At 37.9% G+C, this 19,755-nt stretch overlaps 1 protein-coding gene across 1 annotated transcript in view; it reads left to right on the top strand.

Moving 5' to 3' along the window:
- LRP1B (LDL receptor related protein 1B) overlaps positions 1-19,755 on the top strand; it is a 1,288,869-nt gene that overhangs the window by 1,109,834 nt on the left and 159,280 nt on the right. The window contains exons 63-64 of the mRNA XM_045032831.1: positions 12,578-12,766; positions 13,687-13,835. Of these exons, the coding sequence (XP_044888766.1) occupies positions 12,578-12,766; positions 13,687-13,835 (338 nt within the window). The remainder of the gene's footprint in view (positions 1-12,577; positions 12,767-13,686; positions 13,836-19,755) is intronic.

Here is a 19,755-nt window from a genome sequence, read left to right as displayed (position 1 = left end):
AGGTCCCAGAGTGATTCACAAACCAGGTGAAGACAAGTTGTATGTGGGGCGTGACCTGATAGGAATAATCTGAGCATGCTTACTGAATTGGGCCCCTCATGCGAGTTCATACAGAACAGGCAAGGGAGAAACAACTTCCCTCATAACAGTACTCACTTGGGAGACCTCCAATTTAAGTCCCTCTTATACCTGAGGGGAGTAGAGATTTGATCAGTGCCAAAGGCCTATCATTAATTTATTCTTTTTTAGTGCAAGGTTTGGATGATGTGTGTTAAATAATGCCAGAGGAGAGACCACATATTTAATAAGGAGAATGAAAAGAAATACTGAATAACCCATTTACTCAATAAGGCAGGTTCCTATGGAAAAAGTAGAAAGAACAAAATGTAGATCTGGAAATTACTTCAGGATGTCATCTAGTCCAACTTCCAACACTGAGGTAGGATTAGAGATACCTAGACCACCCCGACAGTTGTTTGTCTAATCTGTATTTTAAAACCTCCAAGATGGGGATTCCACAACCTCCCTTGTAGTTAGAAAGGTTTTAGTAATATAGAACCTAAAGACATATATATATATAGTCTTTATCCAGACCCTGTTTGTCTATGCATCACAATAGAGTTGATAGTTACATATTATATATATAATATTATATATATCAACTCTATTGTAATGCATACACAAACAGGATCTGGATAAAGTGATATATTCTAGCATTTCCTAACTTATGAGTGCTTGACTTTGAAACCTTAATGTTATTTTATCATAGTTTCTCTAATTTTATATATACTCACTCTCACATTTTCCATACAGTTAAAACTAATTGAAATCTGCTGCATAGACTCTTTTTTAAAGTTATGTAGTAATTATACTAAATTGTTATTGGGTATCATATCTGTTATGATCAGAGGCCTAGGTTAATAGTTTAGGTCACTCTTAATGGGGCTATTGTGGCTTCAGAATACTCAAGCAACAATTACTCCTCCTCCCAAGCTAATTTGCATGCTACAATCTTATTAATTTAATTGAGTTACTGTCAAGACTATATAAATGTGTCAAGCGTTCAAATTGGTACATTACATGACCAACAGCAGTCACTCTTAAAAGTTACATAGCTGTATGCTAACTAATTAAGGGATAGATTCACCATTATGCTCCAATTGGTTTCTGCTGATTCAGGCTACTTTGTTCTTCACTGGCACAGTACTTGAATATGGCCTTAAAAGTTACTTTAAAAAATTATATGAACTATCTTCAGTCCATTAAAGATATCACAGATTAGCATTCTTTTGTACCTTTTCATGCATATTTTTTTAATAATTTTAAAGCAAAAAAAGAAATTCCCATACAAAACCTATTTAAGCTATAGTTAAGGTTGAAAGTAGGTAACATAAGTGTAAACATCCTATGATAACCATACATTTAGGAATAAGTCATTAAAGTTTGTGGTCCTAGATTTTATTTTAAATAATTTTTAAAGAGAGATTCATTTTTCATTTCCTCCTCTTATGGCGTCGTTCTAGGTTAGTTTAGCTACTTTAGGTGCCATAACTGCATTTCTATACCTGAACATGTTTAGTGGGTTGTTGTTTTTGTTAATTTAATTTTATCTCTGAATTTCTTGATTTTATAGTGCTTGTTTGGGGGGAAAATGACACATTTTTTCTATTTTTTTAAATGTTTACATTACTGAGATGTAATCTCAATCTTAATCTCATTTTAACAAAGTGTTTTGTCTGGGAATATATTTTACTGGGTAATTCAAATCTCAGTTCCCAAATGGGAGTTTGTGTGTTTTATAGGTATTAAAATTTTTAAATAGAAACATTTTAATTGCAACCCTTTTCAAGTTTCAAGTTACATTCCAAAATGCTAATTTCAGTCTTCAATATTAGTTAACATATACATACACATACTTATTTAGAAATCAAGTTTCAGTTACTGGGATTAAATAATTTGTAACCCTTCTGCCGGGCCGAGACGATAGCAGCAAGGGCCGGGTTCAATACATAGGGGTCCCTTCCCCACAACATAATGCAAAACCAGCTCGAGCCCCCACCCAGTGACCTGGGAAAATCTTACACACACCCCTGGGCGCCTTGAAGAGGCAATACTTCCCCTCTCGCAAGCACAGACTCTTGGTGTAGCAGAAAAGGTTTAATACATGACAAACAACAAGCATTAAATTGGGAAAATACCTCAGCTAGAGTTCATAGGTCAAACCATGAGCAAATTGGGCCATGTCCTTCTCTCGGGGCCCTTGAATCCAGCAACCCCCAGATCACCCACAGTCCCAAAAGTCCCACAATCCCAAAGTCTCAGTCCCGGGTCAGTGCAGCCCCAGAGCTCAAGAGTCTCTCTGCAAAGGTCTCCCTCCCCAGCCTGGGTAGAAAGGGGCACCTTACGTGGTTTCAGGGCCAACTGCCCTGCCTCTTCGTGGGGTTCTGCTTCCACTAGCCGTCCCCCGGAAACGCTCAGCTCCGTTGGCTCTGTGGGCTGCTCCGCTCTGCCAGCTGCTCTGGTCCACCAGCTGTCCTGTGATCTGCTCCGGCCGTCCTCGCGAGCTGCTTGGCTTCACTCAGCCAGGGCTGCACAAACTGCTCCACTCCGCTCTGCCAGCTGCTCTGCTCCCCGGTATTGCTTCAGGCTCCCCCACTCATAAGCACAGTACTCAGTGCTCTCAGCTCAGCAAGTCCAGCTCTTCAGTGATTTCAGCTCTTTAGTGATTCCAGCTCATAGTAGGGGAGCCCCAGTGCCAGTGAGTTCAGCTCAGTAACCTGTATCTAGATTCTTAAGGGAATCAACAATTAACTCTGACATTCCACAGTGGAGAGAGGCACAGGTGGAATTGGTGCTTCTGGCTCACACAAGAAGCCTACACCACCCAGTACAGATATCTGTCCCCAGCCTCTCTCCCTTTCAATGGGTTTTGGAACCCATGTGCCCCATCTAGCAAGCGCTATTCCAGAAAGCCTTTGACAAGGTCCCTTACCAAAGGCTCTTACGTAAATTAAGCTGTCATGGGATAAAAGGAAAGGTCCTTTCATGGATTGAGAACTGGTTAAAGGATAGGGAACAAAGGGTAGGAATTAATGGTAAATTCTCTGAATGGAGAGGGGTAACTAGTGGTGTTCCCCAAGGGTCAGTCCTAGGACCAATCCTATTCAATTTATTCATAAATGATCTGGAGAAAGGGGTAAACAGTGAGGTGGCAAAGTTTGCAGATGATACTAAACTACTCAAGATAGTTAAGACCAAAGCAGATTGTGAAGAACTTCAAAAAGATCTCACAAAACTAAGTGATTGGGCAACAAAATGGCAAATGAAATTTAATGTGGATAAATGTAAAGTAATGCACATTGGAAAAAATAACCCCAACTATACATACAACATGATGGGGGCTAATTTAGCTACAACGAGTCAGGAAAAAGATCTTGGAGTCATCGTGGATAGTTCTCTGAAGATGTCCACGCAGTGTGCAGAGGCGGTCAAAAAAGCAAACAGGATGTTAGGAACCATTAAAAAGGGGATAGAGAATAAGACTGAGAATATATTATTGCCCTTATATAAATCCATGGTACGCCCACATCTCGAATACTGTGTACAGATGTGGTCTCCTCACCTCAAAAAAGATATTCTAGCACTAGAAAAGGTTCAGAAAAGAGCAACTAAAATGATTAGGGGTTTAGAGAGGGTCCCATATGAGGAAAGATTAAAGAGGCTAGGACTCTTCAGTTTGGAAAAGAGAAGACTAAGGGGGACATGATAGAGGTATATAAAATCATGAGTGATATTGAGAAAGTGGATAAGGAAAAGTTATTTACTTATTCCCATAATACAAGAACTAGGGGTCACCAAATGAAATTAATAGGCAGCAGGTTTAAAAAAAATAAAAGGAAGTTCTTCTTCACGCAGCGCACAGTCAACTTGTGGAACTCTTTACCTGAGGAGGTTGTGAAGGCTAGGACTATAACAATGTTTAAAAGGGGACTGGATAAATTCATGGTGGCTAAGTCCATAAATGGCTATTAGCCAGGATGGGTAAGAATGGTGTCCCTAGCCTCTGTTCATCAGAGGATGGAGATGGATGGCAGGAGAGAGATCACTTGATCATTGCCTGTTAGGTTCACTCCCTCAGGGGCACCTGGCATTGGCCACTGTCGGTAGACAGATACTGGGCTAGATGGACCTTTGGTCTGACCCGGTACGGCCTTTCTTATGTTCTTATGTTCTTATGTTCTTATGACAATGAAACCCCCCATCACAAGACAATTTTGTAGTTCCCCATTTACCCAGTCAGGGTGACAACATTTCATTCCTCCTGCCCCAATAACAATGAAATTGGGGCTCCCACAGGTGTGAAAATAACCATCCCATGCTGCTTTGTGGTATGCTAAGTGGGGTGGGAGTGCCCATGCAAATAACTGAAATACTAATGCGAATACTTGAAAACTTCCACTCTGCACTGCCCATAATCTACCACCAGATGTCAGGGTAGAGCTCATCCTGACTCTGCTTACAAATTTGTTATGCTCATTTAGCAGAATTTGTTTTTTTATTTATTTATTTTTAAGATAAGATTTTAAATTTAGTAAAAGTAATATAGATTAATTTATAAAACATTTATAATTGAAAGTCTCTATCTTTACAAAATCAATAATAAAAAGTTCTACAACACTCATAAATAAAATTTAGTTGGACTACATCAATAAGGTTTTTTTTCCTTTTTATTATTACAATCTAGCCTTTCCCCAGTATATTTTACAGCCATACACTTGGTTCATAAACATAAATGAATGAAAATATCTGTAAAAACAATTTACATTTAGTTACTTTAAATGAAATTATATATGATAATATTGAGGTTTGAAATTAGCATTTTGGAAGATGAATCATCAAAAGGGTTTGTAATTAAATGTCTCTTGTAGTACAAGAATTGTAGAGAAAGTCATTGTTAGAGTTGCAGAAAGGAATACGCCATATAACAAACTGAATTCTCAAACTTTCTGTTATCAGTTTAAACTTGCTTTATGTAATAAAACCATAAATTTCACATTAACCTTATACACCGAAATACTACTGTTTAGCAGAAACTACTCTCAAGCCATTGGTGGACATCTTATTGATTTAAAATTCTACTAATTCTTTTAACAGCCATTTTTCAATATTTAAATTCTAGACAGTAATTAATTAAGACCAGACTTTATCTGTCTCTCTATTTCATCGGCAGCTTAGAGGTGTCTAGTACCAGCTCATTGTATAGGACCAATGTATATGGGAAAGGAGGCTGCATCTCATAAGAGATATAATTTAAAAAAATGCACTACATGTATACAGTGGGTACTCTTGGTCCCTGGGTTAGTCAGCACCATGTTGCCACTTACGCTGGGCTATACTTTACTGACACAACCTAAATCTTAATAGCTACCCAAGAGGCAATATTTTACAGTATCAGCTGTCACTAGCACTGCTGTAGTTAAGGGATTTTCACATTTCCCACTATATGGAATTATGCCTCAGCCTTTAGGTGGAACTTTTATACAAGATCATGCCTAAGCATGTGTTTTGTTTTATTTTAAACAATTCTGTTTAAATTCCAGATATTTAATGTAATTAAATTATGTAAAATAGACACCAAAATGTTATATGGTTTCAGATAGCTTTTGCACGTATATAAATCCCAAAATAGCATGCGATGAAAAGTTTACAAATTTATATTACATAATACGTAGCTAAAGAGTAAATATTGGAAAGATGGGGTTATTAATAGAAAGGAGGTGAGGGGAAACCTACTTCACCTTACCATTTATTTTTCATAATAATTTTAAGTAGGCATATACACTGCATGTGTGGATTACAATATGTAAATTTAACAGGTAGATAAAAATTGATATACATTTGTGGGTGAAGTTCATCAGATTCTGTGATCTGTACAGTTCAGAAAAGAATCCAAAGCTTTAAATGTGTATTCATATTTTGACTCAACTTCTGAACAAACACAAGAGCCCTCCTGTTCAGGCCTGTGTAATCATTCCTCCCTCTTCAGCATAGATTCATGCAAACCTAATTCCTCTCTCTCCTCCCAGTCTGCCAACTATGGTTTGATCTCTCTTTCTGTTCAGTCATTTAGCCATCCTTTGCTTTCCCTCCTAGTTTGTTCAGCCCTTCTTACTGCATGCTCCACTCTGCCCACACCTTTCTTTCTTTCTTTCTTTCTTTCTTTCTTTCTTTCTTTCTTTCTTTTGCTTTTCCTCAAGTGCCAGTGCACTCATTCCCTTTGCGGCATCTAGCTTTCATTCAGTACTTCCACTTTCTTGTGTAATCTGCTGCACATTGCAGTCCAGAGCATATTTCTTCTCACACTATATGAGAATGTATTGTTTAACTATAGTTTCAGGACCCAACAGAGAAGCAGAGATGGTTGTGTAGGTCTGTAAGGAGATAAGGGTGGCCTTTAAGAAGAAGGGGAGAATTGCATGGACATAGCTGGCAGAGGGAGAAGCTGGAAGCCACTCAATCAGAGATAGAAGTGGAGTTTGTGGTGGGGAATTGGGTCGCAAGAATCTGAGTTAGAGTCTCTCTGGACTTGTCTACCCTTAGAATTCTACAGCGGCACAGCTGCGTTGCTGGAGCACATTGGTGCAGACATTACCTACTTTGATGAGAGGGATTCGCCTGACAGCACAGGTAACGCACCTCCCCAAGAGGCAATAGCTAGCTTGATGGAAGAATTCTACCACCAATCTAGCTCTGTCTACACAAGGACCTAGGAAGGCTTAACTATGCTGCTCGGAGTGTGGATTTTTCACACCCTGAGTGATGTAGTTAAACCTAATTTTCTAGTGTAGATCAGACCTTAAATACAGCTATAGTCTAAAAAGTGACTAAAATGGTATTGTGGGATTCAGTGTTCATTGCCTCTCAATAACTCTACATTGACTATGTTCACTTTACAAATAAAAGGAACTAAGTTCTGAAAATCAAACTAGGTTCTTTTTCAATCTGAGTTCACTAATAATAAAGATTCTACTGATGGAACAGAGATGATAATGCTGTTGGTGGTGCAGGAGCAGTAATGGAATTTAACTCACTTTCTCCTCAGTATATGAGTTGTGAAAATTGATGTAAAAAGGAGGCAAATGACCAACTTGAACTCTGAATCCTCAAAAGGAGCAAATTAGTTGAGTAAAACAGTGAACAGTGTGCACAGTTGAGTAATACATCATCACTTTTCTGACCATAACCGCCCTTAAGCTAAACCAGTAGTAAACAATTGAGGTCCGTTCATTTGAGAGAAATAGTGTGGTTTGTATGAGTTCATATAGGAATAGAAGGTTATTCATCCCTAAGTAATAGGTTATTTGGAGTATTCAGATGCTAATATTTTAATAACCAAGAAATTAAATGTAGTAAATACAATTGTTATGGAATGGCAGACCATAACATCTCTGAGAGAGAAGTTGTCAGTCATGTGAATTTGTCTGTGGATTAATTACTGGAGCGGAGATAATAGATTTATTTTTCTTTTTCTTTTTTCTTTTTTGGTTCAGCCACCGAACTGGAAAATCTGAAAAACAGTTTATTGGGTCAACGTGAAATGACTTTTTGTTTTGTTTTTGTTTTGTTTAGCTTTGGGGTTTAGTGTACCACTTTTTTGTGTTTTTTAAAATGAAATGTTTCATTTTGACATTTAATTTTTTGGATTTTTTTTCCATTTTGGCCAAAACTAATTAACGTTTAATTCCTATCCCTGCATTTGCTGGTCTAGATATGATGCTTCAAGTTATTTAAATGTAGTTTTATATTTAAGGAGGATGTTAGTCTCTTGCTAATGGATGGGTAATTGGGCATCTTTATCAAATGTTTTGAAATAAACGTGAGATAGAAAGAGGAAGTATATTTCGCTGTAAGGGGAAAAAATGAGAAAGAAAAGACTTTTTGCACCAGTGTATGCAGATAAATCAATAGCTGTCACTGATTGAGGTCTTGGGAAGCTTACAGAATGCAGGAGAGGAAAAAGAAAACAAAAAAGCTACATCAAAAAGACTAGATTTCAGAATTGCATTATGATTCTTTTTCTTCATTTTTTGTCATTCACATTCCATGCAAACTGTAGATTTTATAGGCTATTATATGAAATCAGTGCTGATGTTCTGTTGTTTACAACATAATAAAAGTTAATGAAAAGAAGCAAAATACAATTTAGCTACTACAGAAATGTTTCTCAACCAGTAAAATAAATTGAAATTAACTGCTATTTCTGAAATGTCTGATAGCTACAACTTCACACATGCTTTACCTTTGTGTCGTTAGAAAAATATTTATATTAAATTGTGTGTTCATATTAGAACAGCTTTTGTTTAGATATATGTCTTTAGATTTGCTTTAAAATTATTTATTTTTGTGATTAACAGTTGATACAGTCAGTTGTTTGTTGATTTGATTATATCATTTTCTCTGAAGTCAATAACATAAGAACGGCCATACTGAGTCAGACCAAAGGACCATCTAGCCCAGTATTCTGTCTTCAGACAGTGGCCAATGCCAGGTGCCCCAGAGGGAATGAACAGAACAGGTAATCATCAAGAGATCCATCCCCTGTCTCCTATTCCCAGCTTCTGGCAAACAGAGGTTAGGGATGCCACCCCTGCCCATCCTGACTAATAGCCATTGATGGACCTATCCTTCATGAATTTATCTAGTTATTTTTTAAATCCTGTTATAGTCTAAGCAGCAAAAAAATGTCTATAGCCTTCCAGGCTACACAAATCCAGAAAAAACACAGATCAAGAATCCACGGAAGGGCAATGAATACAGTATACTGCAGAAGTGCATTAAAAGTATATAGTTGCTCTATGGTCAAAATTTCCAGAGCACATTAATGGTCCATAATATTGTCTTCTCTGATGCTTTAGATCAGTGATACTCAGAACTCAGTGGTTCAGGAGCCAAATTAGTGCATTACGCAAAAGAGCCACAGTATGGTAAATTCATTGTTTCATTTACTATAGTATTGTATATTCATATTTAAATAGTCTGGGAAATATTTAGTTTATATATATACTTGGTCAGTCATTTTGTTGTAAGAACATCATATATAACATAGATAAATATATTATTATAATTATTCTTACAGCAAAATGACTGTCCAAAGATTATGATTTTATCAACTACAATTGGTTAATAACATAGTAAAGGCATCCTGATTGGTTAATTACTTTAATTGGCTTATAATTAAATCACACAGTGCTTTAATTTCCTGTGCTGCAAAGAGCCTCAGGAGACACATTAAAGAGCCACTTGCAGCTTGTGAGCCTCAGCCTGCGTATCACTGCTTTAGATGCTTTGTCATCACTCATGCCTGTGTAGCAAATAGAAGTTGCACTTCAAATCTGCTAATTCAGCATAGTTGTGGAGTATGATCCCATTGAAAAAACATCCTCCGATCTTTCTTGTTCCACCCTGGCCAATAGGAGCTTTCTTGATGTCACATTCAAACAATGGATAGTACTATAAAAGCCAGTGGTTGGCATAAAAATAATTGTTTGGCTAAGCTCAGGAATGGATCTTATCAGTCAGGGAAGAGCCCATCTGCAACACTTAAGGCTGAGAGGTCTTCCTTAGTTCATTCACTGATGTGCTATAAATTGTGAAAAAAAAACTTCATACATTTAGATGACAGTGGGAGTCCCAGGTCATGCATAATGGAGTTCCCAACAGCCAGAGACTCCACTTAAAAATCTGGTTGTCAGGAATGTCTAATCACATGTGCATATGTTGGGAAGAAGAGACTTTCCATCAGGAACTTCAGTTACTCATCGTGAATATCATGCATGAAAGTTTGAAATTAAAACAATATTGCATTTAAGAGACTGCATTTTACATCACAGTCAGTTGAGTGGAGCATCCATTCTAATTTAATGCACTTGAATTTAGTTCTGGAGACTGAAGTTCTCTAGGTATCCATATATCATAGACAGTGTAGGCAGTGGCAATACAAGCTTGCCCACACTTCTCACTTGTAAACAGGATTTTAAAAAGAATAGATAAATTCATGAAGGATAGATCCATCAATGGCTATTAGTCAGGATGGGCAGGGATGGTGTCCCTAAACTCTGTTTGCCAGAAGCCCCATGGATAAGTCTGAATGTCCTCTGATTTTTCCAGAAAGAGGGGCACAAATTCAAATTCTTATACAGGAGACAGATCAGCCCTAGAAAAGAACTGACTCAGTAACACATTTTCCATTTTAACTAAATTATTGTTACTTTTGCATTTATAAATGAATTCCCTTTTTTGGGAAATAAATCTTACATTATGGTAAATCATGCTTTAATAGATGTAAGTGAAATACCCCAAGTTAGAATTCTAATTTAATTCACCTCCTGTAACACAAATACAGTCACTATTTTAGTGCTGCTTTGTTGATGATATAGAGCAGATAAGCAGGAAAGAATCTCCTTTTCAAAAGATAATTACAGCATTTTAAAATTGTACCACAACAAATATTGCTAAGGGAAAACAGTAGTGAAAGCCATGTCAGATACGATTTCTAAATATTAAAAATGACCCTTAAAGATTTATATGGGATTTTGTAGAAAGACTCCTAATTCCAAACAAAAGCATCCATCAGTTGACTTGACAGTTATGAATAATAGTGTTTTACATGCCATAGATGCCAAACAAGACACACTAGGTTTAGCATAAAGAATTTTATGAGCAACTGGGAGATATACTTATTCACTGCAGAATGAATGACATAACAATGCTTGTACAAGGCATTGTGGAATTTGATGTTATGTTCAAGAATATATTAAATTGTAGTATATAAAGTGAATACGAAATTTTATTATATATATGGCACAAGGGTTCTGATGAGTTCAGATGAAAATGCCCCACCACCCAAACCTGCATTTTAACACCAATTCTCAGTGCCATAACATAAATCTTCTGCCTCAAACTCTCAAAAGTTTAAGAAAAACAAATCATACAGTAGGAATGTGTAGGTGCTGTGTGTGTGTGTTTTATTTCCATCTGAACCACTGCTAACATGCAAAACAATTTACTGGAGGAGTTCTAGACAATGTTAAAAGCTTTGGAATTGACTTTGAAATGTATAATAAGCACCTGTTAAACTTCAGCCCACACAATGTTTCTATTTTTTTCAAGATTTATTCACCAACTGAATACCTGTGGGTGATAGTTGATGTTATTTTTTTTACAGTTTTCTTGTAATTGGGCCAACTTGTCAACTATACATACCAGGTGCATTCAATTTCTAAGAAAAAAAAATCACCTGTCTCCAGATTTTACTGTGTAACAGTGGTTTTAAGTAACTTGAAAATATCCACTTCATACTGCTAATTTCCTTTTTGACCATCTAGTTCATAGTTGGATAGTTGGTCAGATTCATGCGTTCAGTACTGTCCTTTCAAAAGAACCTCAAACATAACAAAATCTGTCTGCCGTCTCCCCATCATAATTACATGTTTTATAATTTTTCCAAAAGTTCTTAAATCTCTTGGTATCATTACTAGACTATTTTGTCAGAGCTCAGGATGTTTTGTCATAAGATTTTTTAAACAGATTGATTTATTTTTTAGCTACAGTAATTAAACCTATAAGAAAATGCTTATTTACCTGGACATCCTGGGTTTGTTCAATTTTACAAAAGTGAAGATTAACAATGCTTGTTCAGTGTTTGTTAAGCTCATTCAGAACAATGTGGGCCACATTCTGCTGCCCTTACGGGTGTTCATAGTATGCTACTCCACAAGTGCTTTCAGTGGTTTCAGTGAGAGAACCCAGGGAGTAACATACTACTGAAGTTATACTTAAATCTTATAATGTATAAGAAAAACATATTTCTGCAGTGTAACAGTGGTATCACTGCATAATGTACTTTAACAATTCATTTGCTCTGAATGATGTAGATTTTTCATATGAAAAACTGAGAATCCTTAACCCAGTTAGGATTTCTATTCTGGGAGTTAGAACAGAAGTTATTGTCTGTATTCACCTGTGATATGTGTTGTACAGTATTAAAAAGTAAATATATGCAGCAGTAAGCCTTTAACCATTGTTGTATTTCTGTTAGCAGAAAAGCTGCTTTTTAGATTATCTTAAGGGCTGTAATATGTCACCATAATGAAGTGACTACAATAGCTTTTAATGGTGTTAAAATACAGTACATCTAAAGGTGCATCTTGGTTATGGTTTAATACATTGTATTAGCTTAAAAATCAAAATAATGACCTTTAGCAGAGTAAATTAACTTAAATATATATGCTAACTACTTTATTAAAATTTAACATGTAATTTGTTTAGAATCTGGACGTAGTTATTTGTTAACTGAAATTTGTTCATTTTCTTTACAGTGGTTGGGCCCACTAAATATATGCAAGCAAAGCTGTTGCACCCAATCCTGCATTATTTTAACTGGTAGTAAAATACCCTGCAGGCTTGACAGATTGTCAATAAGTTTGTAGTGGTTGTATCTGTCAGCCCATAGAGTATGGAATATTTTAACTGGCAGTCTTCCAAGACTGAACATTAATCTTACCATCTCCTATTACAGTCCCTAATCAAGATATTCCAGGGGTGATTGCACTAACATTGTTTGAAGACTACATCTACTGGACAGATGGGAAAACCAAGTCACTGAGCCGTGCCCACAAAACCTCTGGAGCAGACAGAATATCACTGATTAACTCATGGCATGCCATAACAGATATCCAGGTGTATCATTCTTATAGACAACCTGATGGTAATTATTCTATCCATGCTTTTCAGACAGCACATCAGCATATTTCACAAACATCTAATTTCTGAATTCACTGAAGTTTTATTTATTTATTTATTTAGGATCGGGAATTTTTATGCAATGATTATAAGTATTTGTACAGTGGTTTTGGTTGCTTTCTTAAGTAACTAAATATCAAGTTGAAATTATTAAAGAACAGGTTATTGATATTGACTAGATCAACTGAATTGTTAAAATGATATTATGTTACAAAGATGATAAAATCAGTCCAGCAAAGGAGAAATAAAGTATTAGCAAAGCTTTCAATATTATTATTGCAAAACCAGGAGAGTTAATATTTTAAAGAAATACTGGTGTCTAACAAGCCCTAGAGATATTTAAACAATAGTTGGGCCAAAAAACCTACAGAAGGAGGACAGTATTATAACTCTCTCGGATCTTCTACCGTCCGTATATTACAGTTCTAGTTAAATAAAATTTGGCAGCTAATCTAGATTAGCAAATTAGCAGCACCATTGTAAAAGATTAGTGCTTTCTCTCTCATTGTTTCAGCATTCAAATCTGCATTTTTATTAGTGAATTAATTTGCCTCATACAAAATGCTTGCGCTCCTTAATAAGACAATTTGCAAGACCGATGGCTAAAAAAGTGAATTTTTGTTTGTTTTTGTTTTCAAGGAATGCTTTTTTTATAAACTACGACATTGTAAAAATAATGTAATTTGTATCTAGTGCATTTTAATTCCCCTTTTACCATAAAAGAGATTTAAAGTATGCTGAGGTAACAGGTTTATATTACTAGAAGCTTCCCTAAAGGGAAAAAAAATGTTTCCTTTGTTGGTTTTTTATTTGTTTTGGGGTTTTCCCCTGCGAATCAGCATGTTGGTTGGTAGATTTTAATTTTTTTTTCTTTTTCATTCACAGTGTCTAAACATTTGTGTATGATAAATAATGGTGGCTGCAGTCATTTGTGTCTCTTAGCTCCTGGCAAAACATACACTTGTGCCTGCCCCACTAATTTTTACCTTGCTGCAGATAACAAGACCTGCTTGTCAAACTGCACAGCCAGTCAGGTAAGCCGGTTGCCATTTTACTATATTTTTGCAGCTTTATTTACAACCAAATGTTAAGACCAATGAAAGTGGTGCACACCTGAAAGAGTTCACCAAACCACAGCACAACTTTGAAGTAACATCAGCTATTCTTTGTGGAGATCATTTAGCTTGAGGCATATAAAGAGAAGAATTATTTGTGTTTAAATATAAAATTAAAAAATCATATACCTGAGGTGCTATGAAAATATATTTGTATATAAAGTTTGGAGCTTGTGTGACTCATTGTTTAACAAGGAGGAGGTAAACTACCATAATATCACAAGGGCAACATTTCAGAAAGAAAATATTTTTGTTTCCTCTGCAAAAGTTGTTGTATATATTTCTTTTTCTAAAAAAGGCACAGTTAATTCAGTTGCCTGCAGAAGAGTTATTGTGCCAAATTTAAAGACTCAATTCAGCCATTAAAGTGTTAAACCAGGGGATTTTAATCCTGTTTTAAGTGAAAAATTCAACACAACCTTAATTGTGGAGTCGCTAATAATAAATCTGTAATAATATCTGGGATGACATACGTAGAGATTATATCTATATGATAAATAATGGAACCATATGACAGCATATTTATATCTTGAACTTTTCACCACCTCACCTGCACTACTCTCCAGAGGGACTTCTAACTTTTAAAACCTCTGAGCAGCTTTCAAACAGCTCCCATTTATTTACATAACAATCTGCAAAAATAAGCGTTTCTGAATATTTTCTTATGTGACCCTAAGAGCATCCCAATGCCAGAGGGCAAGCAGCTCACTGGCATCAAGTAATGAGTTTAGCTGGCCTGACCAATTCATTGTACCTCACCTTACTACGGCTATAATCTGTATCTAGAAGGTGTTAGGTAATATGTCATTGGAAAACTAATAATTCACTGATCATTAAGAGTCTTGTGTCATGTATGTATGTGATGTGTATTAAGAGTTATGAATATATGTTGCAATTATGACTAAAAAGTATTTAAACCAGGCATGTCAGGGGGATTTGGTTAACAGGTCTGTCCTAGACAAAGGAATGTGTTCCTGTCTCTGGCCAGCTTGGTCTTCAGCTAGGGACAATGAAGGGCAATTTACATATAAAGTAAACAAAGCGATCAAGCTAATAAGCAGAGGATGAGACAGCTTAGCATCTACACCCCAGCAGGGAAGAGAAACTTTATCTGAACTATATACAAAGGGAGCCTGAACCTCAAGTGATAAGCAGTTGAAGCAGCTGATGGTATACACTATTACTGTATTATAAACCAGTGGTTCTCAAACTAGGGCCGTAGCTTGTTCAGGGAAAGCCCCTGGCAGGCTGGGCCAGTTTGTTTACCTGCTGCGTCCGCAGGTTCGGCCCATCGTGGCTCCCGCTGGCCACGGTTTGCTGCTCCAGGCCAATGTGGTGCCTCCTTCCGGGCAAGGAATTATTTAAGCAGATTTTCAGTACTGGAGACTGGCTCAGCAACTGGCAAGTCACCAGCTAAGTGGGTTCCTTACTGGAAACTCATGCTCTCAGTGACGCCTGCTGTTTATAAAAGCCTTGGTTCTGCTCTTCTGTTGTTCTGATGTCTAAAGAATAAGGATAAGAAATAGAACCAAGTGTAGGTCTCAGTGTCATTGCAGAGGACAAAGTAAAACATTGCCGTAAGCAGATCAGAGACCTTGGTTGTGTTTTTTTTCAACCCAAAGGTACTTCCAATCTTTCCAGTGACAACAATTTGTAAGATCTACCACCCTTTCTTTGGAGTTGACACAGGTTCCTCAGTGCAGACACACTTTCACTTTCTGTTTGTGCTTCATTCTGTACTAGAGGGATCAAGTTGAGGGGGCCTTCCTCAGCTCTGGGAAATATAACTGCATTTCCTCATTGAATTTCACTTCTCAGGGCTTTTGGGTCAACCTCTCTGCCATGTGGGTGGGCTTGCAGGCCTGGAATAGTTCTCCAGACAAAGGAGTTGTGGTTTCTTAGGGGGTCACATTCACGCTTATGCTGCATTAAGAACTTCGTCTCCAGGGTCTCTCAGGCTTCCTGGGTACTTTTACATAGAATCCTTTCATTATCCTCCATCCTTTATGGATAACATGACCACAGCAGCAGGAACATTTCTCAACTTCTTGGGTATCAGGAGATCATAAAAATCCAGCTGAGAAGCCTGTTCCTTTAATTCACTTTCTGTTGCAGAGCCTCTCTCTTCATTCTTCAGTCATGGTGAACCCGCTTCCCCACCTATGAAATCTGGAGGCAGTCCAGTGTGGCTGCTTGGGACTCAAAGACTAAGCTCTTCCTTTCAACGAAGGCCACCAGATTTTCTTTCTCCAGCAGTGGAACAAGTTGGCATTTCAATTTATCCAGACAATTTTGTTTTATAACATTATTTTTATTCATTTTTCTGCAGTAGCATCATATAATATTTCTTACCCGTCTCCTGTCAGTGTAGTGGTTTCAACCACCCAGATCAAGCACTGCAGTGCCTCCCCTCCAGGATTCCTCTGCCCCTTCTCAAAAATGGCAGAGTTGTCCCACAAATATCAGGCCAAATCTAAGTTTTGTTTCATATGTGAGGTAACATGTACGGGCTGTACAGAGGGTGAATTATGGCCTATCAGTTCACAGCCAGATGACTTTCATGCTGCCAGGGTATGGAGCTCAGAATTGGACCAGCATGCCTAGTTCCCACCCTTAGATACTGGAATGGGTCCTCATCTCTGAGGAAAGAAGACAGGCTGCTACACAGTTCCCCTTCCACACACACTGATTTGAAATTTTTATGATGCTCTTGGGTAAGTCTTGCAAATCCCAGAGACTCTGGGTCCCAAAAAAGCAAGCATCATCTTTTTAAGGCAGCAGTTAGTATGGTTAATGAACAAGTGGGGTGGAAATCAGAGGTTAAATGCCTTCTCTGCCTTCCCCCTTTTGGAGGGGGTGTTTTCTGGAATTTTTCTCCTACACAGAAGCTCTCATAGTGCTCTGTATCAAGCTCACGGCCCCTCCCACACCTTCCACATGTCTGGGCATGCAGAGAAGCCTGTCACTGCTGTGAAGCTCTTACTCAGAATGCAAAATAATTGGAATTGTGCCTGTCTGGCTTGCAGCCCAGATATCTCCCTCTACAATGGTATGGATCTGTGCCATCTGATCATCAACTGTAAACCCTTGCTCTGCCAAGGAAAGAGGCTCAGAATCTGAAAGTAGGAAGGATTTTATCACTCTTTATCCCTCCCCTGCTCCACAGGCAGGCTTCACATAAAGCAAAAGGAGCACTTCAGGATCTCTGAGACCAGAAATGAAACACATGAGGATTCCATTCCCTGTGAAGCTACACCATCATGGGATTACAGAGAGAGAAGTGAAAAATCTCTTCCCGTGCTCAGAATGATGCCTGAATTATTGAGGAAAGCACAGAGTGGTGCTAGGTTGCTCCTGCAGTACGTACATGGGTGCTAGCTAGCTCGGGGGAGTGGGCAGGCAACCGTTCAGGATCCCACAGACATCTAGCAAGCTGAGATAGTAGAGTTGTCTCAACTCTCACTATCAAAGCCAACATAGCAATGTGTTAGTCATTACCAGCACCAAGGCTGTCCAAGAAGGGACTATGACCCTGGAGGACAAAATCTGGAGCAAAGGCTTACAAGGAAAGCTACATAAACTTTCCTCCAAGTCAACAAAATTATCAACATGACCAAGACAAAATCAGTGTGCGTGTATGTTTGCTCACAATTCCAATGCAAGACACTTTCTTCTGCTCTGTGTCTGCAGCCATATCATGCTGAATGCACCTAAACTTGTCTGCTCTGGGAAGCTAAGCAGGATTGGGATCCCAGTTAGTATATGACTGGAAGACCACCTGGAAATGTTGGATGCCCCTCCACGACAAGAATTTTAAGAAAGGTCTGGTAGTCACAGGACTTGCTCATGTTGCAAGTTAAGCACCTATTCCCATGCACAGACAACATGCCAATTAGTACCCTGCTCAGAGAAACACATTCATTTATAACTGGGCAGCTACTGAAAAGAATTCAGGCTCACCAGTTGATCAAACATCAATAACTTTTTGAACCCAATACAGAGAATGGTTGCTGCCAGAATCAAAACAGACACAGCTCTGGTCATATTTTGTCACTATGGAAAAGATTTGCAAAGATCCAGAACTTCATTGTATCATTCATTTCCTAGCAGTTATCACCTATACCTAATTATCTCCAATTGCTAGGATTGCTGGTGCCAGGCATTGCCTTCATTCCCTGAGTGGGCTTCTCAAAATGCAGTGCAGAAATTCCTTCTGAGGTCATGGAACCATACCCTTGAGGCAATGCAAAATTAGGTGTCATTCCCAGATCATATCCAAATGCTCCTTTGTGGACAACTAAGTACTAGCAAAATGCTGATAGCCAACCCAGAACCAAATCTCAGCAGAAAGTACAAAAAACTACAAAGAGGGTAATTATGGTGCTCATGGGGAAAGTCTCCTACCTCCCGTTATAGATTTATTTATGCATGAGGGATGTTTGTTTTATCTCCATTCCAAATTCAGGGATGTACCAGAGGTCAAAACTTTTAAACAGCAGTGGAAACAATATACTGGGCCGAGAAGAATCTTCTGCCTTTAAAGAGAGTTCACAAAAAAGTACAGAAAAGAGGAAAAGGAAAGTCCTCTCCTGGCCCAGAGGGCACTTTGGACTTGACAGATAACCAAGTAATCCACATTGCACCTGAGAAAACAACATGGCTCTTGAATCAGGAACTCCTTCATCTTGAACATCTGTGGTTTATAACACAGGCATTGGAAGAGAAATGTAATTCAACAGGGATTTTCCATTAGCCTAGGATACATGTTTGTAACCAGACAGAACTCACCCAGGAAATCTCATTCATTGATTTGGTCAAGTAATGTTTCCAGTGCAAGCAGAAACAGAAATCTTTCTGGGGCAAGGATCTTTCTGCCTCTTTGTACAGTGCCCAACACAATGGGGCCCTGACTGCCAAATATAATAATCAGAAAGTGATATCAGCTACATTTGAGTTTCTCCAGAATGGCTGATTGGAATCTTGCAACTAAGCACCATATAAATGTAGGTAACAGCCCAAGTGACACAGGTACACTGGATTCTCCATCTGATTATAACTGCATGTCAAGATTAATCAGAATAATAGATTAGATAAAACTGTTGCTGAACTTTCTAGTAGCCCTTATTTCAGAAAGACAGATTTTCGTATTAGTTTATCTATGTGAGAACTAAGCTGTTACTGGTGTGAGAAAAAGGTTATTCTCATAGCTCCTGAAATCTTTCTGTTCAAGATAAGGTTACTCTTTCCACAAAAGAACAAGATTTTTTTCTCTGGTGTCACCAGCAATCTCTGAACTCTCAGGAAGTTTCATTACCAATAAGTCTATACCACCTATTAGAACTGAAACAGTGAATTGAGCTCAGTGAAAGTATGCTTGGCAGCATTCTCAGCACCTATAGTGGGTCAGTCTATCATTTCACACCTAATGATCATAAAGTTTCTAACATGCCTAATAAGAGTTTTTCCACCTATCAAGGAACTGATTCTTCCTTTGGATCTCATCCCGATTCTTTCAGTGCTCATGGACCCTCCCTTCAAACTTATGATTATCTATTCTCTGTTGCACTTGTCTCTGAAAACTTCCAAATTGGTAGTGATAACCTCAGCAAGCAGAGTAGGAGAGATTCAAGCAGTCATGGCTGATCCTGTCTATACAGGGTTTTTCCCGGACAACATATCCTTAAGAGCACACCCAAAGGGCTGACCAAAGGTGGTTAGAAAATTCCATCTGAATGAACACATCAACTCACCTGTATTCTTCCCTAAGCCTCATGCTTCTATGAGAGAGGCAGTTCTTCAAGGACTTTCAACTCTGTTCTAAAGTGGATGATGGTGATAT

This window comes from Mauremys mutica, chromosome 10, assembly GCF_020497125.1.
Source record: "Mauremys mutica isolate MM-2020 ecotype Southern chromosome 10, ASM2049712v1, whole genome shotgun sequence".
Classification (NCBI taxonomy): Eukaryota; Metazoa; Chordata; order Testudines; family Geoemydidae; genus Mauremys; species Mauremys mutica.
Note: the sequence above shows the minus strand (reverse complement) of the source record. Positions and strands in the feature narration are given on the sequence as shown.